This window comes from Hyperolius riggenbachi, chromosome 1 (assembly GCF_040937935.1).
Source record: "Hyperolius riggenbachi isolate aHypRig1 chromosome 1, aHypRig1.pri, whole genome shotgun sequence".
In the NCBI taxonomy this organism is placed as follows: domain Eukaryota; kingdom Metazoa; phylum Chordata; class Amphibia; order Anura; family Hyperoliidae; genus Hyperolius; species Hyperolius riggenbachi.
The window spans coordinates 629,180,024-629,205,856 of record NC_090646.1 but is presented as its reverse complement, the minus strand read 5'-3'; the positions used below and the strand labels follow the sequence as shown (position 1 = coordinate 629,205,856).

At 45.4% G+C, this 25,833-nt stretch overlaps 1 protein-coding gene across 3 annotated transcripts in view; it reads right to left on the bottom strand.

The window, feature by feature from the left end:
* The window catches only part of MIER3 (MIER family member 3), a 37,170-nt gene extending 23,424 nt beyond the window's left edge, over positions 1–13,746 (bottom strand). For 2 of the 3 annotated variants that reach the window (XM_068251230.1, XM_068251228.1), the window contains exons 1-2: positions 13,683–13,746; positions 9,471–9,682 (exon numbers count right to left, since the gene is read on the bottom strand). Coding sequence is in view for 1 of the 3 variants with exons in the window: in XM_068251228.1 (XP_068107329.1) it covers positions 9,471–9,489 (19 nt within the window). In the remaining 2 variants the exon portion in view is untranslated. The remainder of the gene's footprint in view (positions 1–9,470; positions 9,683–13,682) is intronic. The other variant, XM_068251231.1, reaches the window with a different exon arrangement.
* Between the last annotated feature and the right edge of the window lie 12,087 nt (positions 13,747–25,833).

Genomic DNA, 25,833 nt, shown 5'->3' with positions numbered 1-25,833 from the left:
CGAGCAGGATGCAAGATATCAGTTGATCGCACAGGAATCTGCTACTGCTTACGCATCATCCACTCGACTCTAAATCGATTTTTGCATTCAGAGCATGGAGACACAGTCAGATCAATTAGCGAAGGTGAATCGCAAAGGATATCTCTCGTCCTTATCTCTTGTTCTAGGTGATCTCTTGTAGTGTGTGGGTCACTAGTTCATACACTTTCAATCAACCATACTGAAGTTGATTCCCCAATAAAGTTCATCGCTTTGTCAAATCAGAATTGCTGGATGTATGGCTACCTTAACGTTGAAGTCTCTGATTACTTTAATCTATCTACCACTGATCACCTTGACAGGAAACTGCTCCAGTGCACAGGTTTGTGACGTGTAATAGGATTTAAAATGGCCATTAAAGCGGATCGGAGATGAAAAACTAACTAGAACAAGTAACTTGTCTAAAGTTTAGATAGTTTACACAGCATGTCTAGCTGCAAACAGTTTTAATAGAATATGATTTTTTCTTCCTGTGATACAATGACAGCAGCCATGTTGTTTGTAAACATTACATAGAGGCAGGCTTATCTGCATCTTGAGCAAAAACCTAATCCCCCCTCCTCCTCTCTCCCTCTGAAATCTCTGGCTAGTAATAACTCCCCCTCCTCCTGCCCAGACTGAGCTCCCATGAGCCCTTGCTACTGTCTGAAAGTACCTTGGCTCTCTGAAAACCTGTGGGCGTGGCTTGTTTAGTTTATAGGGAATTAATCAATAGGAACAATATTAAATATTAAACAATAGGAAAGGAACACAATTATGCAATGAGTAAAAGTTCATCTCGGACCCACTTTAAAGGAAACCAGAGAGGAATAATTAAAAGTTATTTATACATACCTGGGGCTTCCCGCAGCTGCAGAATCCCTAATCGCTCCCACGCCGAGGTCCTCAGCTTCCTCCGTTCGCCGGTGCGGGTCCCGTCCTTCCAGGGGGCGTGGCCAGCCTACGCCAGTGAAGTGCGCTGTTTGCGTATCTCTCCAGCAGCCGCTGGAGAGGTACGCAAGGAGCGCACTTCAGCTACGATCGACTGGCCAATCGGGCTGAAGTGACGGGACCCGCACCGGCGAACGGAGGAAGCTGAGGACTGCAGCGTGGGAGCAATTAGGGTTTCTGCAGCTGCGGGAAGCCCCAGGTATGTATAAATAACTTAACTATTCCTCTCTGGTTCTCTTTAAGCTTAGCTTTAGGTCTTCATGGTTTTAAATGGCTAGGCAAAGCTAGGGAACTCCGGTAAGCTGGAAAGATGACTGCAGAGTTTCAGCGATACAGACACTTCTGCACAAATATGACAAATACAGTCAAATGTTCATTTTAGCTTTCCCTGAAGCCTACACGAAGTTATGTGCCAATCCAGTAAAACTCCAGTAACCCCCCCAAAAAAATAAAAAAAATAAAAAAATGCTCAAGGAAGACCTGAATACAGGACATTACTGCAGCTTGCTAGAGGCATAGAGGCCATTATTTAGGGGGAAGTCAATTCTGCTTAAGGTACCTTATTACATTGAACTACTATTAGAGAGAAACCATATCATTTGCTGAAAGATCTTCACAAAAGCAAAATTATAGCCATAGGTCAGGCATGGGCAAACTTGGCCCTCCAGCTGATACGGAAGTATAAGTCCCACAATGCATTTGCCTTTATGAGTCATGCCTGTGGCTGTAAGACTCCTGCAATGCATTGTGGGACTTGTAGTTCCTTAACAGCTGGAGGGCCAAGTTTGCCCATGCCTGCCATAGGTGGTCACTCCAAGCTCTCCTACAACAAATGCTATTCACAGCAGATGCTATGCAGCAATTGCCTATAGGTGGCCCAGCTGTTGGGTCTTATAAAGTACATCTAGCAGGAAATGCATATGCAGAACTGTACTTTTGTGGGTAAACCTCAAATTTCGAGCACATCAAGTCACAGCAAGACAGATAAAGGAGGACTTCCATTTGGTACCACGCAGAGTTAACTCCATCCTATCCTACCAAAACCACCTCCTTAAAGGGAACCTTAAAGGGGAACTGAAGAGAGAGGTATATGGAGGCTGCCATGTTTATTTCCTTTTAGGCAATACCAGTTGCCTGGCAGCCCTGCTGATCCTCTGCCTCTAATACTATTAGCCATAGCCCCTGAACAAGCATGCAGCAGATCAGGTGTTTCAGACTTCAAAGTCAGATCTGACAAGACTAGCTGCATGCTTGTTTCTGGTTTTATTCAGATACTACTGCAGAGAAATAGACCAGCAGGGCTGCCAGGCAACTGGTATTGATTAAAAGGAAATAAATATGGCAGCCTCCGTATACCTCTTACTTCAGTTCCCCTTTAACTGAACAGGGGGTAAAGAGTTTTACTTACCTGGGGCTATTACCAGCCCCCTGCAGCAGTCCTGTGCCCTCAGAGCCACTCTGGAATCTTCTGATCCCCCGCTGTCACTTAGTTTCGTTTTTGACGACTCACCAGTCGCCGGCCGCCATGCGTATTATTGGACGCATTCACCAACGCAATTAGCACTATTGCGGACCGCACGCGCAGATTCCGCACGCGTAGATATGCGGCAACGCGTATTTTTGTCCGCGTTGCGGTCCGCAATAGCGCTAATTGCATTGGTGAATGCATCCAATAATACGCATGGCGGCCGGCGACTGGTGAGTCGTCAAAAACGAAACTAAGTGACAGCGGGGGACCAGAGGATTCCAGAGCGGCGCCGAGGGCACAGGACTGCTGCAGGGGGCTGGTAATAGCCCCAGGTAAGTGAAACTCTTTACCCCCCGTTCATTTAAGGTTCCCTTTAAGACGCTAAAGCCCGGGGAACACAAACATTTGATAACCAAAACTTTCATTTGACCACAAGCATTCCACATCTTCTGAACCAACCAAAACTCAGGCACGTAATCTGCCATTGGGGGAGAATTGTAAGGCACATAGCTTTACTCCAGATTATATGAGCTTGTGTCAGGAGCAAATAACCGACCTAACAAGGATCAGGTACCCAATGGCTCCGATTGTAAGAACAGCGGGACTATTTTTACTTTACCTTAACGCACTACAAAGATCCCTTTAACACTTTCTGGACAACAGAGTAACCAAGCAGCTCAGGGTAACCCAAAGCACTTTAACACTTTCCGGACCAAAGTGATTCAAATCTATGCCCTGTTCAGGTTCTGTTATCCCTGCCAGGGTGTAGATTTCAATCACTCACTGCCAGGCACTCATGCTGCTCCGGCACCACTGCAAGCCGCTCACTCGGTTGTCAACACACACATACTTCACTGGTCCTTGAGGCGCAAGAGATGTTCGGTCCCGAAAGGGTTAAAGGGAACTTGAAAGGAGAGGTATATGGAGGATGACATTTCTTTTTAAACAACGGCTGTCCTGCTGATCCTCTGCCTCTTGTACTTGCCATGGCCCAGAACAAACATGTAGATCAGGTAGTCTTGACTGAAGTCTGGCCGGATTGGCCACATGCTTTTCTTGTGTATGATTAAGACCATACTGATGCCAGAAAGATCAGCAGGCCTGCCAGGCAACTGGTATTGTTTAAAAAGGAAATGAATACAGCAGCCCCCATATGCCTATCAGCTTAGGTTGCCATTAACGCTCCACAAAAATAACTAGACCACACTGCTAATTACTCCAGATGTAACAATACCTTGTAAACACATTGTTTTTAGGACATGGACAGGTATGGCATTTATTAAAGCAGATCCAAGATGAAAAACTATTTATAACAAGTAAATTGTCTATATATCTTATCTAAAGTTTAGATAGTTTACACAGCAAATCTAGCTGCAAACAGCTTTAATAGAATATGATTATTTCTTTCTGTGATACAATGACAGCAGCCATGTTTGTAAACATCACACAGAGGCAGGCTTATCTGTATCTTGAGCAAAAAAACCTAATACCCCCTCCTCCCCTCTGCCTCTGAAATCAATGGCTAGTAACACCTCCTCCTTCTGCCCAAACTGAGCTCCCATGCTACTGCCAAGGCTCTCTGAAAATCTGTGGGCGTGGTTTATTTAGTTTATAGGGAAATAGAGTATTAAAGGAAAAACGTATTTGGCTTGAGGAATGCCCTATAAACAATAGAAAAGGAACACAATTATGCAATGAGTGAAAGTTCACCTTGGATCCACTTTAAATTAAATATGACAGCATTCAAGGAAGAAGATGGACAGCACTGAGTCCTACAATTGCGTGCTGCAAATTTGAGCTGGGCTGAGAAATTTTAAGCTGCATACTGTAGAAAAAAAAAAAAAAAAAGGACTGTAGATACAACTACATGGTATTTGTTTACATACTTGCACTATGTGCTGACAAGATAAAGATGCACAGGGGATCTTGGTGCCAAAATACATAACAAGACTGCAAGTCCTTCCTGCATTAAGGAGAACTGTATTTACAAACTTAAAGGGATACTGTAGGGGAGTCGGGGGAAAATGAGTTGAACTTACCAGGGCCTTCTAACGGTCCCCTGCAGACATCCTGTGCCCGCACAGCAACTCACCGATGCTCTGGCCCTGCCTCCGGTTCACTTCTGGAATTTCAGACTTTAAAGTCTGAAAACCACTGTGCCTGCGTTGCCGTGTCCTCAATCCCGCTGATGTCACCAAGAGCGCAAAGCGCAGGCCCAGTATGGCCTGTGTCTGCGCAGTACACTCCTGGTGACATCAGCGGGAGTGAGGACATGGCAATGCAGGCGCAGTGGTTTTCAGACTTTAAAGTCTGAAATTCCAGAAGTGAATTGGAGGCGGGGCCAGAGCATCGGTGAGTGACTGTGTGGGCACAGAATGTCTGCGGGGGACCGTTAGAAGCCCCTGGTAAGTTCAACTCATTTTCCCCGTCCCCCTTCCAGTATCCCTTTAAGTCGTTCTCTTACTGCCCCCGAAGAAAGCCCCTTAAAGCTAGTTCCATATAACTGTCACAACGGTAACAAATTCCCCACCACCACCCACCAAATCAGCCTTCTCAATACTGCCCTAGATCGGTTACAATGTTGCCAATTGTGCCGAGAGGCTGGGATCGCAACGACAATGGCCAGCACTATTCATTTCTGCATAGAGGGAGAATGGGGTAAGTAGCAGTATTTTGCATAAGGGTAAATTCCAGAGGACTCCAGGATAACTGCTTAGGTTTGTAGATACAATTATGTTTTAAAGCATACTCTAGTTTATCAGGGCTGTGGAGTTGGAGTTGAGGAGTCTGAGTAATATTGGGTACCTGGAGTCGGAGGTTTCATAAACTGAGGAGTCGGAGTCATGACTGGATAGCCAATTTAAAAGGATACAATGTGTTCAGGAGGGATAGAACAGGGAAAAAAGGTGGAGGGGTTTGTCTCTTTGTTAAGAATTCTTTTACAGCTGTCCTCAACGATGAGATGGAGGAAGATTGCGAAGATGTGGAGTCCGTTTGGGTAAATATTCATGGTGGAAATAAAAGTTGCCAATTGCTTATTGGGGTATGCTACAGACCACCTCATATTAATGAAGCTGCAGAACTGCAATTACTACAGCAAATTGAAAAAGCGGCAAGTAAAAATGAGGTCATAGTTATGGGCGACTTCAACTTTCCAGACATTGACTGGGGTATTGAGGCTACCCATTCTGGTAAAAGCAGCAGATTTCTGGCAGCACTACAGGACAATTACTTGACTCAAATGGTAACGGAACCAACTAGGGGGAATGCGTTACTGGATCTGATCATTTCGAATAGACCAGATAATGTATCAAATGTGCAGGTTCAAGAACATTTGGGAAATAGTGATCACAACATGATAACGTTTGATCTGGTGACTGATAGGCCACGGGGCAGCGGGACCACTAAAACTATGAATTTTAGAAAAGCAAAGTTCAATCAAATTAGGCAGGCACTAAGTTTGGTGAACTGGGATAATGTACTACAAGGGGAGGACACTGAAGGGAAATGGCAAGCTTTTAAACGTATTCTCAATCAATATTGTAGTATGTATATCCCATATGGAAACAAAATGTCTAGGAATAAAAAAAGGCCTCTATGGATGAATAGAAAGGTTAGAGATAAAATGAAGAGGAAAAAGAATGCCTATAAGGTCCTAAAACAGGAGGGGTCCGAGGCTGCACTCAGCAATTACAAGGAGTGCAATAAAAATTGTAAAAAAGAAATTAGGCTAGCAAAGATCGAAGCTGAAAATCAAATCGCTAGGGATATCAAATCTAACCCAAAAAAGTTTTACAAGTACATCAACTCTAAAAAAAGAAAGGTTGACTGTATAGGACTCCTAAAGGATGAAGGTGGAAACTCAATGGTGGATGACCAAGGTAAGGCAGAGTTATTAAATGCTTTCTTTGCTTCTGTCTTTACAAAGGAAACAGCACTGTTGCAAATTACAGAGGCGGAAGAGTCTCAATCTTCTAACTGTAATATTAAATACTTAACGCAGGAAGAAGTAAAGGCAAGACTAAATAAATTAAAAATAGACAAGGCACCTGGCCCGGATGGCATGCATCCTCGGGTCCTAAGGGAATTAAGTTCAGTTATAGATAAACCCCTTTATCTTATCTTTTGTGACTCTCTTGCAACTGGCAGAGTCCCAGTGGATTGGCGTACAGCCCACGTTTTCCCATTATTTAAGAAGGGCAAAAAAATCAGATCCAGGAAATTATAGACCTGTAAGCTTAACATCAGTTGTATGCAAACTATTTGAGGGGTTACTAAGAGATACTATACATGACTTCATAGTAGAAAATAATCTTATTTCTCAGCATCAACATGGGTTTACTAAAGACAGGTCCTGTTTGACTAACATGCTCAGCTTTTATGAGGTAGTGAATGCTAATATGGATATTGGGAATGCTGTAGATGTGATATACTTAGACTTTGCTAAGGCCTTCGACACTGTTCCCCACAAAAGTCTGGTGCAAAAGATGAGGATGCAAGGACTGGGGAAGAGTCTGTGTGCTTGGATAGGGAACTGGCTAATGGACAGAAAACAAAGAGTTGTGGTCAATGGATCATACTCAAAATGGGAGACTGTTAGCAGTGGGGTCCCACAGGGGTCTGTACTGGGTCCAGTGCTCTTCAATTTATTTATTAATGACCTAGTGGATACAGTAGTGAGCAATGTTGCTATTTTTGCAGATGATACAAAATTGTGCAGAATCATCAACTCTAAGGAAGATAGTGTTATATTGCAACAGGATCTGGATAGGATGGCTATATGGGCACATACATGGCAGATGAAATTCAATGTTGACAAATGTAAAGTCATGCATTTTGGTCGTACCAATGGTCTAACACCATACAAAATAAATGGGATACAGTTGGGGACATCAAACTTGGAGAAGGACTTAGGAGTACGCATCGACAACAAGTTAAATAATCGTACTCAATGCCAAGCCGCTGCAGCTAAAGCTAACAAAATTTTGGGATGCATTAAAAGGGAAATAAAAACTCGAGATGCTAGCATAATATTGCCCCTGTTTAACTCTCTAGTAAGGCCACATCTGGAATATGGAATTCAGTTCTGGGCACCACATTACAAAAAAGATATTGCAGTTTTAGAGCAGGTGCAGAGACGAGCAACAAAATTGATACGTGGGATGGAAGGTCTCACTTACCAAGAAAGGTTAGATAAACTGGGTTTATTTAGTCTAGAGAAAAGACGCCTTAGAGGAGATCTAATTAACATGTATAAATACATCAGAGGGCAATATAATAGCTTGGCGGATGAGCTTTTTGTCCCTAGGCCTTCTCAAAGGACTAGAGGACATGATCTGCGCATGGAGGAAAAACGTTTTAGCCATTTATTTAGGAAAGGGTTCTTTACAGTAAGAGTGATTAAGATGTGGAATGCATTGCCACAGGAAGTCGTTATGGCAAACTCTATACCTGCATTTAAAGGGGGCTTAGATGCTTTCCTTGCGTTGAATGACATCCATGGCTACAATTACTAGGTAATGCCAATGATGTTGATCCAGGGATTTTATCTGATTGCCATCTGGAGTCGGGAAGGAATTTTTACCTTGTAAGGGTTTTTTCGCCTTCCTCTGGATCAACAGGGATATGTGAGGGAGCAGGCTGGAGTTGTACTTTGTACTGGTTGAACTCGATGGACGTATGTCTTTTTTCAACCAAAGTAACTATGTAACTATGGAGTTGGATGATTTTTGCATTGACTTCACAGCCCTGGAGTTTATGGTCAGAAAAAGCAAACAGACAAGGCTGCCTATAACACTAATTCCTGTTGTCAGTTTTTATAAAAAATGTTTACATTGAGCATTGTCAGGTCCCTAAATAAAAAGTTAAAAAAAAAAATAGATTTTATTGTAAGGTTGACCTGGCCTAAGCACTGAGGTAGAGACTGTAAGATAGCAGATGGTATATGCAGGAAAGAGTGACTAACAGGGTTTTTTTGTTTTGTTTTTTTTAACTGGCATCAGGGACTGGTTATATAAAAAAAAAAATAAAAACACTGCAAACAATTACCATGAATATCAGCCCATAGACCTCATACTTTAAAAGAGTACTCCCTGCGAAAAACAGAGGGCATGCAATGCGAGGTCTCTAACACTACACTACAATCTCTAATACTACCAGGCAGCAGTCACTCACCCGCAATTAATGACAAACTCCTCCCCATCTAAAAGACAGTCTTGGCCATTTTTCTGAAGTTTACTGAAGCTCTGTGGCCACACCCACCTGCATTGCTGGGGTCCATCCCACCATTGATGCGCTAGGGGCAGGCCTGAGGACACAGGTGGGCTTTGTCACAGCCTTGGTTGAGTAAAACCAAGGCTGGGGGGGGGGGCGGAAGGGACCACGGCAGCTTTATCAAAGAGAGGCGGAGTTTGTCATTAAAATTACGGGCGAGCAGACGAGTGATTAACCCAACTCCCCACCGATCATGGCAGCAGTAATAGCGAGCCTTGCATTGCCAACTCTGTTTTTTCACCTGAAGTACTCCCGAAATTTTACAGCGAGGAAAAAAAAATAAATTTAAAAAAATTAAAATTTTAAAAGCTTGGATTTTTATGCTTTATAATTCACATTATCTGTTCTATTTATATGTTAAAATGTTTATTGACCTACTAAGCGTACAAACTGAACATAATCTACATATGGTTTTATACGGATGCTTTGTAATCATCCTAGGTTCAAGTGCTTATTAGATTATATTAGTACCATCCAATACTCATCAGCTACAGAATAGGTCTAGTAGGATGTCAATGAGATGCAAATAATTCTGAAATGATGCAAATCTGAGTAGCTTGAAATTGCACTAATCAAACTCCACCATGGCAGAATGAGATCGGTCCCCTTTTCAAGCATCAAAAACATGCAGAATGCATTAACTGAATGATTTGCATCTTATTAACCATCCCTAGTGTCTAGCAAATACATGTAACATTATAAACAGCTTACACAACATACAAATGCAGTAGCAATAGATTATAAAATGAAGATCACTCACAGGTAGAATAAAAGCTCATTTTACATTTCCAATTAAAGCAAGCTGATGACTTATCAGTAAAACTTCTACTTCCTCATCCACATCATAAAGTGAAAAGCAAAGTCAGCTGACAGGGCTCTAAAGTGTCCTCTTCCCTGGCTCAGTCTAACCTCTCAGAAAGTTGCGTTGTTTAGATGGTAAGACAAACCTGGGCTCGAACTGCCAAAGGAGGCCTGTATAGGGAGAAGACAAAAAGAAGGGGAAAAAAAAGATACAAGAACATTGTTAAAATCAATACAACATCTTAGGGGTAAAAAAAAAATATTTAGAACTTCATGAGGCCAGAACTTTCACACGGTTTAGTTGTAGATCAAATTGTTGGAAAATAGATAGAAACTCCAAACCCCCTACAGAAGGGACTCTAAGACATACAGAAACCTGAAAAAGGTTGTATGCCTTCTTTGACAGTGAGTTAAAATGGAATAGCAGCCAAAATTCTAAGTTTTGCTTATGTTTTATACGGTCAAGAATAAAAAACACCCTTCACTTACCTGGGGCCTCTACCAGCCCCCCGCAGCCTCCCTGTCCCGCGCCGTCTCTGAACGATTGTATGTGAATTTTTTTTTTTATTTAAAGAGACTCTGTAACGTCAAAAAGATCCCCTGGGGGGTACTCACCTTGGGTGGGGGAAGCCTCCGGATCCTAATGAGGCTTCCCACGCCATCCTCTGTCCCACGGGGGTCTCGCTGCAGCCCTCCGAACAGCCGGCGACAGAGCCGACTGTCAGTTCAATATTTACCTTTGCAGGCTCCAGCGGGGGGCGCTGTGGCTGCTTTCCGCTCCAAACTACATGGAAATACCCGATCTCAGTCGGGTCCGCTCTACTGCGCAGGCAACTTGCGCCTGCGCAGTAGAGCAGACCCGACGGCGATCGGGTATTTCCGTGTAGTTCGGAGCCGCCAGAGCGCCTGCGCAGGAGCCGGGAAGGTAAATAATGACGTCATCTTGTACGGAGGGCTGCAGCGAGACCCCGTGGGACAGAGGACAGCGTGGGAAGCCTCATTAGGATCCGGAGGCTTCCCCCACCCGAGGTGAGTACCCCCCAGGGGATCTTTTGATGTTACAGATCCTCTTTAAAACATTTCAGTTTCGCTTTAAAGTAACCTTTAGGGCTCAGACACACTATAAGTGCTTTTCTAAACGCTTTTTGGCCACCAAAGCTTTGCGAGAGCGGTTTTACAGAGATTTTAATGCAAGTCAATGCGAGCGTTTTTTTAAATAGTTCTGAGGAAGCTGTGGAGGCCAAAAAGCACTCAGGGCTCGTTTCCACTATTGCGGTGTGGAATCGCCTGGATTCCACCGCTGATGAAATCACATGCGGATGCGATTCCCCATGCGTTTTTTGCCGCAAATTCGCATAGGTGAGGGTATATGCAATTTTAACCATGTCACTACATGTGTGAATTTACATTGGTACCTATGCGAATTCGCGGCAAAAAACGCATGGGGAAAATGCATGCGATTTCCCTATTAAATACATTGCATGTGATTCGCATGCATTCCACTCGCAGGTGAATTCTGCGGCTCTTTTGTCCGTTTTTGCACCACTGAAAGAAAAAAAAAAAAAAAAAAAACGCACCTCAACAACGCTACAGTGGAAACAGGCCCATCCACTTGCATTACATGTGCGAATCCGCATGCGTGATTCGCGATAGTGGAAACAAGCCCTCAGAAAAGTGCTTATATAGTTTGTCTGTTCCCCCCTTAGTGGGGTGACAAGGATGTTTTCTATGCATCATCACCACTTCAACAACATAGGCTGCTGTCACTAACAAGCTGGATGAGAACAGGACTGAAGACTTGTAAAATGTGCTTTTACTTTAGGAGCTTGTACAGTACAACCCTGTTAGCCAGAACTCAAGTTACCAGAAGTCTCAAGAAACCAGAAAAAAAAACCTGGCTTTGCAGGATGCATAAATCTACTTTTCACACATTAATAAACCTTGGTTACATTAAAGTGTACCAAAGATGTGTCAGTCGGGGTCTTCTGCGCATGTGCAGGCCTCCCGTGCATTCGCAAAGGACCCTGACTGACACGACAGACAGTTCCCAGGGCTGATTGCAGCTGAACAGCAGACCGCAGGAGGACAGCGAGGAACTCACACTTGCTTATAGGGCTGGAGGAAGCCCCCGGCAAGTATCAAATGTTTAGCTGCAACAGTATCTGGATTCCTTTAAGTTAAATCTGTCCTCTGTTTTAATTTTTTTTTTTTTTTAATTACTGTATTTTAACATTAATACAAAGTTTATGGTAAGTATACAGGGGGTTTTACGGTCGATCTAGAACCAATCATTTTATAAACATATTAAAAACGCTCTAAATATAGTCTCAATATATTAAAAAAAGCTTCAAAGTTTCCCAGATATGCCATTTGTAAACAACATTTGAATAATTTTAATACAGATCACATCTCCAAAAGAGACAAGAAAAACAATACGCAGATAGTACACAATGTACGTTTCAGTCTTATACTAGCAAATACATAGCAGTATACATACACATGAAAAGATGGGGGTCCAACTGAAAGATGAGAAATAGCAGTAATACGACGTTACAGTATAGGAGCATGTATATTAACTATCTCCATAATATTTAAGCACAAGTATAATGCACTGTCAGTATTACAAATATCTTAACACAATCTACTAGATCAGTGATTAAAGAAGTTAAAAACACAGAATATTAGGGGATGCCCTTGGTAATATATTGATTAATATATTGATGATAATACACAAAAAAAAAAAAAAAAAAAAAAAAAGAGTGCTCTCAGACTGAAGTCCTCGATAGGTCCAGCCTCAGCACCAATGGGAGGGGTGAGAGACAAGTGGGCAAGGAAAGCAGACTCAAGTGATGTCATGTGAAGTGAGGCCACTGCATCACTTTGGACTCAGAAGCTCTCTTAATTTTGAGAGAAGGAACTAGAGGGAGAAACCATGGAAAGAAAATGCTTTTTTGGGGAGGGAGTCCCTAGATTTGGTATAATGATCTATAAACACCCTTCTAACCGCTCAACTGGAATCACTACTGAATATCTGTTGCGCAGGAAGTGCCTGGTGTGGGTCCCAAAAAGTTACATTGACTACAAAAGCATCACATACTTCGATAAAAACAAAATAAACTGATACACAGAGTAGGGAAACATTCAAGCCTGAAGCTGGGCCTCAAAGTTGATCATTTCTGCCTGCTTTAACCAATCAGGTGCAAAAAAGAATACAAAAAAAAACCAAACAAAAAAACAAATACAAAATGACATAAACCTCTTTCCATGCAAAGAAAAGCTAAAATATTTTTAAGTTGAGCTGTAAAGAAGAAGGGCATATCAGAACCACAACCATTTATCAAGACAGGTGCAAAGAAAACTAAAGTTGGAGATTAAACTTTTAAGAAGCACTCAGGCACTTGCAACATTTTCACTGAGTGATGTAAGCAGACTGGTTGCTAGGTACAACAGTTGCCATGCATCAGCCCCTCAGCAGACTAGTTGCTAGGGACAACAGTGGCAGCTGCCATGCATCAGCCTCTCAGCAGACTAGTTGCTAGGGACAACAGTGGCAGTTGCCATGCATCAGCCCCTCAGCAGACTAGTTGCTAGGGACAACAGTGGCAGCTGCCATGCATCAGCCTCTCAGCAGACTGGTTGCTAGGGACAACAGTGGCAGTCTCCATGTATCAGCAAGAGGGATCTGGAAGTGACCAGCTCTCAGGGGGCATCACATCCACGGATCTGCAGGAAGCAGGGGCAGCAGTGGCGCCCCCAGCAGCCAGGATCCGTGCCTGGATCAGCAGCGAGCTGTGATGAGCTGACCTGCGGGAAGCTTCTATCCCTAGCTGGGCACAACCGGGGCTGCCTGTCCATCCCATAAATCTGCCCGGCCATGGGGTTGACATGGCGGCTGAGGCCACATACCGACCTCCATCCACATCCAGCGACGGAATGCCCGACCCGGCCCCCCCTGGTCCCTCCCCCGCCCCGGACTGCCCGCTCCCAGCCGCGGCCTAGCCGATATTTCCCGGCTCCTGGGCGGCCTGTGTGGCCCGGCAGCCCCTCTATGGCTGGATGGGGCTCTGAGGCGTCCGATGCGGGGGGGCTGGGCCGGTTTCGGTGGCCGTGGAGCCCGGGATTCCCGTTTATTCCGTCCCTCCCCCCGCTCCGGCCCGGTTATACTCCTTACCTCCGCCATATTGGTACCTCTAGGCGAACGAGCTGCAACTGCGCAAAGTACCCGGATGGAGGGATCCAGCCAATCACAGAGCGCCGAGCCAGAGGTGTCCGGCGGCCTGGAGGAGGGGGAGGGGCCCAAGGCAGAGAGGACCAGGAGTGGGAGGAGCGAGCTGGCCACCATAGCAAAGCCCTGCTCTAGGCTGGGAAGGGAATCTGTTTATTTGTATTTTATGACATTTTATTGGTGATGTTATTGTATAGCCACTGACTACTCTGAAGGCTGCAACATGTGTTACATGTAGATGTAGCCACAGCATCATTCTAACGTGCTGAGTTTAAGTATAGATGAGCATCATTCTACTGTTGGAGAGTTTTGTACCTCTCATGTATTTATGTTCCCCACTCTCTATTTTTTAAATGCTCTTTTTATTTAAAAAGCAAAAATATATAATTTAGCATTGTACAATGAAGAATAAGGAAAACAAAATAAAAACAAACCATACATAACAAATATAAACTATGTATCAGACTTAGGGCTGGTGCACACCAAAACCCGCTAGCAGATCCGCAAAATGCTAGCAGATTTTTAAACGCTTTTTTTTATTTTTATGAGGCGTTTTGCTAGCGTTTTTCGGATTGCTGCTGCGGTTTTCAGTATAGTAGATTTCATATATTGTTACAGTAAAGCTGTTACTGAACAGCTTCTGTAACAAAAACGCCTGCAAAACCGCTCTGAACAGGCGTTTTTCAGAGCGGTTTGCGTTTTTCCTATACTTAACATTGAGGCAGAAACGCATCCGAAATCCAAAAAATGCCTCACCCAGGCATTTTTCGTTTCTGCAAAACGCCTGCCGCTCTGGTGTGCACCACCCCATTGAGATACATTGACCAAGCAGATCCGCAGCCGCAAGCGGATCTGAAAACGCCCAAAAAGCCGCTCGGTGTGCACCAGCCCACAGAAAGATAAGAACCTGCCAAACTGAGTTGCTTCATAAGCATGCTACATTAAATTCAGAGGCTGAAGACAGCATTGAGGCGAAAATGTGGCTTGTACATGGGATCCCACCCCCTCCCTGACAACTTCTAAAGAGCCATCATGTCATTTGTCCCTCCATAGAGGCAGACATGTGCTAGACTCTAGGCTAGCGACGTGTCTGTACAGCCTTGGCAGAAACTGTCCTGAGGGACCGATTCCTGATCACTGGCGGGGGCCAATCCTTATGGGCTGGAGCCCACAGGAGCGCTTTTGGCAGCGTTTTGGCAGCGCTGCGATACGCTAGCACTTTGCCAAAACGCTGGGCTAATGTTAATGGATGGGGCAACTTCCACAGGAGCGTTTGCGACATGCAGCATTTAGGGAGCATTAGCGCTTCAATGTAAAGTATTGAAACGCTCAGCAACACCTAAACTGAGCGGTTTTGCTAGCGTTTTGCGGTTCAGCACACTGTAACAAAATTAAAAATAATTCACAGGACCAATCAGGATAAAAAGCGCCCAAAAACGCGCATGAATCCGCTTGCAAACCGCTTAGACAAAACGCTAGCGGTTGCATTTCGCGTTTGCTGATTTCAGTGGGTTCCAGGCCTATATGTGTATATTATACTTTTTGCAGTTTTGTTAACCAAATGAATCTACAGAGCTTGTTATACTCAGCAGTTTTTGAACCATGGATGGAGAGACACACTGTTTGCTCCCAACTGATCAGTACTGTACTGTCAGGCACAGCCAGGCCGAAGTAGAGGCAAGAGAGGCTCCAGCCTCAGGGCGCAGTGTAGGGGTGCACAACTCACTCAGCTATCATTCCCCTACTGTGTTTGAAGCTGAGAGAGAGATAAGAAAAGGGGATATATGGCAGTGACTGTAAGCCAAATAACTATAGATTAAGGTGTTGGGGGCCCTGGGGTGCCTCTTAGTCTAATAGCAATCAGTGTGTGACGGCTGGGGTGGGAGGGATGGAGGGGCGTACTTTGTGTCTCAGCCTTGGGTGCTGGAGGACCTTGTCCCAGCTCTGCTGTCAGGGCTGGCGCTGCCATAGAGGCAAAGGGGTCATTTGTCCCAGAGCTCTGACCTCTGCAGGGGCCTCCGTGACGATGACTCTGCTAAATGCTGCTCTCCTCACACTGCTCTCCAGACCCCTGCATGTGTAGCAGCAGCAGTAATTACTCACCTGTCCCAGTGGGCGGTGGCCACAATAATGTAATAAATCAACATTTACCTGTGCAAATATCTGTTATATCCAAGGCTGTGGAGTCGGTACAAAAATCATCCGACTCCGACTCCTCAGTTTATGAAACCTCCAACTCCAGGTACCCAAAATCGCTCCGACTCCTCGACTCCGACTCCACAGCCCTGGTTACATCTATAAGAACATGTCGCTCACTTATCAGTACTAGCGCAGAACCCACCCTAGAATGTAGTTCAGATTACTATTTCCCAGGAAGCCTTCCAGCTGTTGAGCACAATACCACGTTGTATATTTAACTTTTTCCATGAGATCCTGTATTTCGGACCTCAACAGAGTGAAGATTGATGATTTTTTTGCCCACTTCCATAGCTCCCAACTGTCCCTCTTTTGGAAGAACAGTCCCTCTTTGGGAATCCAGTCCGTCTGTCTCTCTTTCTTCCTCAATTGTCTCTCTTTCAGGACTCAGGTATAGATCTATGTAAATATATGTATTTTTTTCCTACAAAAAAGGGTGTTTAATGGACTCTAAACTTTATTTTAATCCTTTAAATTTATATATTTCTTATTTTCAAATGTTAATATAAAGGAAAATGAACCAGAATAGAAAGGATCGGTGTGGTTTGAATTATAAACCAACGTATTTTTCTCATGAAATCTTTATAGCTTGCGTGACTAGGTTTGTGGCAGGGGTGTGGTTAAAGGTGTGGCAGGGGTGTGGCTTAGGTGTCTCTCTTTCTGATCTCAAAAAGTTGGGAGTTACGCACTTCAACCAATCAAGTGCAAAAAAAACTTCTATCCTCTTTCCATAAAATCCAAAGCGATTGTTTTTTTAGTTGTGCTATAAAAAAGGGCACATCATACCCACAGAAAGCATTTATCAAGACAGGTGCTCTAAAGCAATCAAAACAATCATGAACAACCATTTCGGTTGATGAAAATCATTTTTATGTAGCTATAGAGGTCGTTTCCATTTAGGCACTTAAGGGGATTCGCAGCGTTTCCCACATGCAAATTCGGATGGGGAATCGAAGCCTATTGAAAATAATAAGCTGCTTCTGAATTTGACGGCTGCATTTTTTCACATACCACATCCAAATCCCTATAGCCGTACACAGCACAGCACAGCTAGTGGGATTCGGATACGTACTGTCATCAGCACAGGTGTCAGCATTCGTCTCAGAGACAGACTCCAGCACCAGGGGAGCCTCTAAGCATAGGCAGTACAGGCGATTGCCTGGAGTGCCATTGGCCCTGGGGGGTGCCATTTTGCTGGATTAAGCCCCGACCCTAAATTAAGCTCCACCCCTGGACTAAGCCCCACCCCATGGGTGTTCTGTTACTTGCTTCTGCTGCACCCACTTAGCGTAAGTTGCAGGCAGCTGCCACCTCTGTGCCTTGTGCATCCTTCTTTCCACCTTTGTGCCTCCTTCTGTCCCTTTTGTGCCTCCTTCTGTCTCCTTGGGCTTCCTTCAGTCCCATGTGCCATGTCTGACCCCCTGTTTGTCCTTCTATCTCTCTTTGTGCCCCCTTCTGTCTCCATGCGCCTCCTTCAGTACCTCTTTGCCACCTCTGCCTCCTCCTGTGCCCCTTTGTGCCTCCTTCTGTCCCCCTGTGCCTCCTTATGTCCCCTTTGCCTTTATTTGTGCCCTTGTGCTACCTCTGCCCTCGTTCCTCCTTCAGTCCCACTGTGCCTCCTTCTGTCCCCCTGTGCCTCCTTCTGACTCCCTTTGTGCCTCCTTCCGTCTCCATGTGCCACCTCTGTCCCCATGTGCCACCTCTGTCCCCATGTGCCTTCCTATGTCCCCCTGTGCCTCCTTCTGTGGCCCTTTGTGCCTTCTGTCTCCCTGTGGCTCTTTCTGTCCCCCTCTCCCTCCTGTCTCCCTGTGCCTCCTTACTTCCCCCTCTGCGGTCTTCTGTCCCCCTTTTGTGCCTCCTGTCCCCCTTTGTGCATACTTCTATCCCCCTTTGTGCCTCCTACTGTCTCCCTGTGTTTCCTTCTTCCCTCCCCTTTGTGCTTTTTTCTGTCCCCCATTGTGCATTCTTTTGTCCCCCTGTGCCTCCTTCTTTCCTTCTATGCCTCCTTTTGTCCCTCAATCTGTCCCCATTGTGCCACCTCCTGCCTCACTTTGTGCCTCCTTCTGTCCAGTGTGCCTCCTTCAGTCCCCCTGTGTGCCTCCTTCTGTTCGCTTTTGTGCCTCCTTCTGGCCCCCATGCCTTTTTCTGTCCCCCTGTACCTCCTGCTGCCCCTCTGTGTACTACCTCCTGTGCCTCATGTCTGGTCCACCAAGCCAACCAGGCAGGCACGAGTGCTGTGCGCTGGGGGGGGGGGGGAGATGTTGTGTCCCCAGGTAGTAAACTGGCTTGCAGCATGCAATAGACGCCGCAGCCCGTAAGCTCACTTCTGCAGTGGAGTCTGTGGGTTCCAGCAGGCAGAGCAGGGCTACAGGAAAATGGCATCTGACGCCCTGCACTAAAGACTATTTGTGTTTCCAGTGCAGGGCTTTGGGGTGCAATTTTCCCATAGTCTTGCTTTGCCTGTCAGCGCGGGAGTTTTGCAGCTGGAGTTGATGCACGAAGATCATCGGGGGAGCTGCTGCGCAGAAGGGAGTCTTATGCAGATGAGTAAATGTTCTTTTTCTTATAGGTGCAGGTAGGTATCAGGGCTATAAGGGGGAACTAATGGGAAGGGGGGGAGGGAGAGGAGCTCTGCCTATGTGTATTTTCTGGTGAAACTCTGCCCACATTACATGTATTTTCTGATGAAACGCTGCCGCATTTACATGTATTTTCTGGTGAAACGCTGCCGCATTACGATTATTTTCTGGTGAAACGCTGCTGCATTACGATTATTTCCTGGGGGGGCACCATAGGGGTGGAGGGGCGCCACAGGTTTTCTCGCCTGGAGTGACAAAATGGCTAGAGGCGCCCCTGTCCGGCACTAAGGCCCCGTTCACACTGCACGCGTTCCCGTCCGCGTTTCGGGAATGCGAGCAGGAGGCCGACACGCACGGCATCAGACAGTGCATAGACTGCACTGTCTGATGTTCACACTGCATGCGGTCCGGGAACGCATGTTGCACGCATTTTTTCCAAAAATGCGTGGCTGTCCTATTCACTTTCAGTGAATGGGTACAGCCACGCTATGCATACAAATGCGGATGGCGTGCATTCGTGCGTCCGACCGCATGGCCGTCCGCGTTTGCCAATGTGAACAAAGCCTTAGGCTGGGTGCACATTTAACAGAAATGCTAGCGTTGCGGTAAACGCGGCGTTTTTCCCATTAATGAAAGTCTATGGGCCGCTGGAAAAAACACATATTAAAAACGCAGGTTTTGTTGCATAATCTTCAAAAGCGCAGCAAAAATGCACATAAGGAAAGTCATTGGAATCGCAATGGTATGCGTTTTCCATGTGTTTTTCTATTCGTTTTTTGGGAAATAATTGTTTTAAGATGTATTTCTGCTTCCTGTTGTCTTCCTAGTGATTTGCATAAAATGCAAAAGAAAAACGTATACAAACCAATATGCGTTTTGTATATGCGAACCTCAAACTTATTAAATTGCACGCAAAATGCTTGAAAACCGCATCTGCAGTAAAAAACGCTAATGTACCAAAAACGCACACAAAAAACGCACACAACATAACATGAAACATGACATAAAACGTAGCTTTTCATGTTATGTTATGTGTGCACCTAGCCTAATGGAACCAGGACCATAGACCTTCCGTACACATATTGGTTTTTCCACCAGATTCAGTCATTTGATAGAATCTTCCAGGGATCCAGAGCTGGATCATCCACAAGGCGTGGCCAGACTCAAATACGTCCAATGTGGTGGCCTCTCCATTGGCCATGACCATCACTAGCAAGCTGGTCTCGGCAATTAAACCCCGATGAAATTTGGGTGCAGGCATGCCGCCAATATAATTTACCTGCTATAATGACAATGCTGGCGCTGGCTGTTAAATTTAGGTGCAGCGCACCTGTCATTAGAGATGTCGCAAACCTCCGATTTTCGGTTCGCGGAAGGTTCGGTTCGCCGAAAAGTTCGCGAACCGCAATAGACTTCAATGGGGATGCGAACTTTGAAAAATAGAAAAAATTATGCTGGCCACAAAAGTGATGGAAAAGATGTTTCAAGGGGTCTAACACCTGGAGGGGGGCATGGCGGAGTGGGATACATGCCCAAAGTCCCGGGGAAAAATCTGGATGTGACGCAAAGCAGCATTTTAAGGGCAGAAATGACATTGAATGCTAAATTGCAGGCCTAAAGTGCTTAAAAACATCTTGCATGTGTATACATCAATCAGGGAATGTAATTAGAGTTCTGCTTCACACTGACGCACCAAACTCACTGTGTAACGCACCGCAAACAGCTGTTTGTGTAGTGATGGCCATGCTGGACTGGTGCGCACCATGGCAAGAGTGTAGGCCGTGGCGGTTTTCAAGCCCATATGGTCGCCGGGCTGTGGTAGCTCAATGATAGAAAAACAGTGACTGTCCAGCTGATCAAATTTGGTCTGTCCACAATGAAGCAACAACCTTATTATCTTCTTGTATGTAGGTAGGCATAGGTAGGAGTCCCAGTATAGGTAGGTAGGCATAGGTAGGAGTCCCAGTATAGCTAGGTAGGCATAGGTAGTTGCCCCAGTAGTTAGCTAGGCAGAGGTAGGAGACCCAGTATAGGTAGGTAGGCATAGGTAGGTGTCCCAGTAGTTAGCTAGGCATAGGTAGGAGACCCAGTATAGGTAGGTAGGCATAGGTAGGTGTCCCAGTAGTTAGCTAGGCATAGGTAGGAGACCCAGTATAGGTAGGTAGGCATAGGTAGGTGTCCCAGCAGTTAGCTAGGCATAGGTAGGTGTCGCAGTAGTTAGCTAGGCATAGGTAGGAGTCCCAGTATAGGTAGGTAGGCATAGGTAGAAGTCCCAGTATAGGTAGGTAGGCATAGGTAGGTGCCTCAGTAGTTAGCTAGACATATGTAGGAGACCCAGTAGTTAGCTAGGCATAGGTAGGAGACCCAGTATAGGTAGGTAGGCATAGATAGGTCCCCTAGTATAGGTAGGTAGGTGTCCCCGTATAGGTAAGTAGGTGCCCCAGTAGTTAGGTAGGCATAGGTAGGTGTCCCAGTATAGATAGTTAGGAAGGGCCTGGCTGGCACAGTAATAACAATTACCAAGGTCCAGCTGCAACAGATAGGGCTGTATAATTCAGTGAGCAACACACACCAAAAAAAACCACATCAGGAAAACATTAGAGCTCTCAAAAGAGCTGTTGAGGGGTGCTATTTTAGCAATAACAATCAGCCAGGAGCAAGCCAAGAGCCTAACTAATCTTTCCCTAGGAGAACAAGTCTACAGCAGCTGTCCCTAGTCTGTCTAGAAGGCACACGAGTGGGTGTAATGGCCGGCAAACCTGCCTTATATAAGGGGGGCTCCAGGGCTTAGTGTAGCCTGAATGAATACAATGTGCCTGCGGACTGTGATGCAGAGGGTCAAAGTTGACCCTCATAGTACATTATGGGGCGAATCGAACTTCCGCAAAAGTTCGCTTGGTCCAGGCGAACGCAAACCCCCAAACGGCGAACCGTTCGCTACATCTCTACCTGTCATGGGTCTGCGCCCATTAAAATATAGGTATTGAGGGGAAATTTGGGTGGCCACAGTACCCGATAAATAGCAAGTAGCACCCATTATTTATCGGGTGCCGCGGGCGCCCAAATGTACTGTAGGTTCACAGTACAAAATCGGTAGACAGAGGCAAGGTCAAAGGCAGAAAATAAGGACCAGTAATAGAAGGCAAAACAGATCAGATCCAATTATCAGGAACAAGGGTTGTCCAGCCACTCAGTAGCTTAGAGCCTAGGAGCAGACATCTCTGGCATTAGTCAGGAGCAACTAGAGGCCTTAAAGGGAAGATCCAAGCTAATTAAAAAAAAAAAAATTAAAGATTTACCTACCCGGGGCTTCTTCCAGCCTCGGGCAGCCGTCCTGTGCCCTCGCTCTGCTTCCAGCCGGTGGCCCGGGGTTCCCTCCCTACTGCGCCTGCGCAAGAGCCCCTCTGGGTCACTCTGACATAGTCTACAGTGTACTGCGCAGGCACAGTAGTTCTGTGCCTGCACAGAACACTCCAGACTATGTCAGCGCAACCGAGAGCAGCTGTCGTGCAGGCGCAGTAGATGCGCATTGGCATTTGCACTGGAGGAGACAACAGGCCAGAGCTGCGGTGAGGGACATATTGGCTGCTAGGGGCTGGAGGAAGCCCCGGGTAAGTCAATCTTTTTTTATAAATCAGCTTGGATGTGTCCTTTAAAGGTCAACTGAAGTGAGAAGCTTATGGAGGCTGCTATATGTATTTCCTTTTAAACAATACCAAGTGCCTGGCAGACCTGCTGATCTATTTGGCTGCAGTAGTGGTTGAACACCAGAAACAAGCATGTGGCTAATCTTGTCAGATCTGACAATAATGTCAAAAACACCTGATCTGCATATGCTTGTTCAGGGTCTATGGCTTAAAGTATTAAAGGCAGAGGATCAGCAGGACAGTCAGGCAATTGGTGTTGCTTAAAAGGAAATAAATATGGCAGCCTCCATATCCCTCTCGTTATAGTTGTCCTTTAAATGGGCAGAACAATCCTGTCAGATGATCAATAGCATGAGCAGGAGGACTAACGTAGAGGCCTGCGCGAGTCTAATTTTTCACCTGACCTGCACCTGCAGCCCCGTTACCCGCACCCAACCCGCAACACGCTTTCTGGTGAATCTGGAACCCGCACTGGACCTGCAGATCCTCTACCCGCATCCAACCCCAACCCCGATTAAATCACAAATGGTACCCGAACCTGACCCACATTTCGGGTAACCCCCGGGTACCCGCTGGTGCCCGACCTAATGCCCTGTGCGGGTCTAATTTTTCAGGCCCGCAGCCCTGCTACCCACAACCCTCTTTCTGGTGAATCTGGTACCCGCACCCCACCTGCAGCCTGATTAAAATCAAAATGGGTACCTGAACCCGACCCACATTTCAGGTAACCCGACCCGATGCAGGCCTCTAGACAAACGTATTGGAACAACTGTCCAAAGACTAGAGGGGGCCATCTGTTGGTAGGCAGCGAAAGTCCATGGTAGCTCACACAAATACTGCCACCAGCAGGTAGCGGTGTCCATGACAAAGACTGACTACAATTCTAATAATATTTACAACTGCTGTCCCTGGAACACCAGGCTGCTTAGGGATGGCTGTTGCCTTCAAAAAGTTTGTCTATCATTTTCTTTCTGATCTACTCAGTCACCATACTTCTCTGCTTACTCTAATAGAGCCCACAAAAGATACATTTTTTTATATACTTTGATGCTTTAGGTAGACCTTCATATGACATACAGTGGTGTGAAAAACTATTTGCCCCTTTCCTGATTTCTTATTCTTTTGCATGTTTGTCACACTTAAATGTTTCTGCTCATCAAAAACCATTAACTATTAGTCAAAGACAACATAATTGAACACAAAATGAAGTTTTAAATTATGTTTTTTATTATTTAGTGAGAAAAATAACTCAAAACCTACATGGCCCTGTGTGAAAAAGAAATTGTCCCCTGAACCTAATAACTGGTTGGGCCACCCTTAGCAGCAATAACTGCAATCAAGCGTTTGCGATAACTTGCAATGAGTCTTTTACAGCGCTCTGGAGGAATTTTGGCCCACTCATCTTTGCAGAATTGTTGTAATTCAGCTTTATTTGAGGGTTTTCTAGCATCAACCGCCTTTTTAAGGTCATGCCACAACATCTCAATAGGATTCAGGTCAGGACTTTGACTAGGTCACTCCAAAGTCTTCATTTTGTTTTTATTCAGCCATTCAGAGGTGGATTTGCTGGTGTGTTTTGGGTTATTGTCCTGCTGCAGCACTCAAGATCGCTTCAGCTTGAGTTGACAAACAGATGGCCGGACATTCTCCTTCAGGATTTTTTGGTAGACAGTAGAATTCATGGTTCCATCTATCACAGCAAGCCTTCCAGGTCCTGAAGCAGCAAAACAACCCCAGACCATCACACTACCACCACCATATTTTACTGTTGGTATGATGTTCATTTGCTGAAATGCTGTGTTACTTCTACGCCAGATGTAACGGGACACGCACCTTCCAAAAAGTTCAACTTTTGTCTCGTCGGTCCACAAGGTATTTTCCCAAAAGTCTTGCCAATCATTGAGATGTTTTTTTAGCAAAATTGAGACGAGCCTTAATGTTCTTTTTGCTTAAAAGTTGTTTGCGCCTTGGATATATACCATGCAGACCGTTTTTGCCCAGTCTCTTTCTTATGGTGGAGTCATGAACAATGACCTTAATTGAGGCAAGTGAGGCCTGCAGTTCTTTAGATGTTGTCCTGGGGTCTTTTGTGGCCTCTCGGATGAGTTTTCTCTGTGCTCTTGGGGTAATTTTGGTCGGCCAGCCACTCCTGGGAAGGTTCATCACTGTTCCATGTTTTTGCCATGTGTGGATAATGGCTCTCACTGTGGTTCGATGGAGTCCCAAAGCTTTAGAAATGGCTTTATAACCTTTACCAGACTGATAGATCTCAATTACAGTACTTTGTTCTCATTTGTTCCTGAATTTCTTTGGATCTTGGCATGATGTCTAGCTTTTGAGGTGCTTTTGGTCTACTTCTCTGTGTCAGATAGCTCCTATTTAAGTGATTTCTTGATTGAAACAGGTGTGGCAGTAATCAGGCCTGGGGGTGACTACAGAAATTGAACTCAGGTGTGATAAACCACAGTTAAGTTATTTTTTAACAAGGGGGGCAATCACTTTTTCACACAGGGCCATGTAGATTTGGAGTTTTTTTTTCTCACTAAATAATAAAAACCATCATTTAAAACTGCATTTTGTGTTCAATTATGTTATCTTTGACTAATAGTTAACGTTTTTTGACGAGCAGAAACATTTAAGTGTGACAAACATGCAAAAGAATAAGAAATCAGGAAGGGGGCAAATAGTTTTTCACACCACTGTATGACGGTGGTAAGGTAGTACAATCTAAATTGTATTATTAACCTTTACAAATCTATCAGCTGATCAAACTGATCACATGCTTCTCCGTGAGTTATCCTAAGACCAGTACAAAGCCTGACTTAAATGGAGACTTATGCTGGGCATACAGGGGTCGATCCAGCGGCCGATTAGCCGCCAGACTCCTGCCGCGTCCCCGCTCGTCCACGCTTGCGCCCGGATCGATTCCCGCTCGTCCCCGCTGGTGCGTCTTATCTTCTGCTCGATTCGCCGATATTGTCTGCCCGTGGGTATCGAGCGCGGAAACGATCCCCGCGGTGATCGGACACGTTGGATATTATCAATCGAGCCATCAGCAGCTCGATTGATAAACCGGCGTCGAGCCGTGTATGCCCAGCATTAAAGAGGAACTTAAGTCATCTGCAAAAAATGAGATTCACTTACCTGGGTCCCTGCAGCCATCCTGTGCCCGCGCCGGTCCTCAACAATCCTCCCACTGCGGCTTAGTTTAGCTTTCGCCGACTTTGAATCGGCATGCCACTGTGCCTGCACAGGACGCTCTTGCGAATATGCATTGCCAGAGCTGCGCAGGCGCAGTGGCCCACTGACTCAGAGTGGGCGAAAACTAAACTAAGCAGCGGCGAGTGAACGGAGGATCGTTAAGGACCGGCGCAGGCACAGGATGGCTGCAGGGGGCTGGTTGAAGCCTTAGGTAAGTTGAACTCTTTTTTGCAGATGTCTTAAGTTTCCCTTTAAGTAAAAAAAAAAAAAGAGTTTAACTTACCTGTGAAGTTGTTGCCAGGCCACCCACTTATGGTAACTGGGCAGACACAGAGTATATCCAGTGCCACAGAAGATGCTGGTGCTATATATATATATATATATCAATAATAATGGTATGGGGGGGGGGGGAGGTGTTACCAGTCCACTTAATTTTTGGTAGGTGGGGGTGTTACGCCAGGTCACTTAACCAGT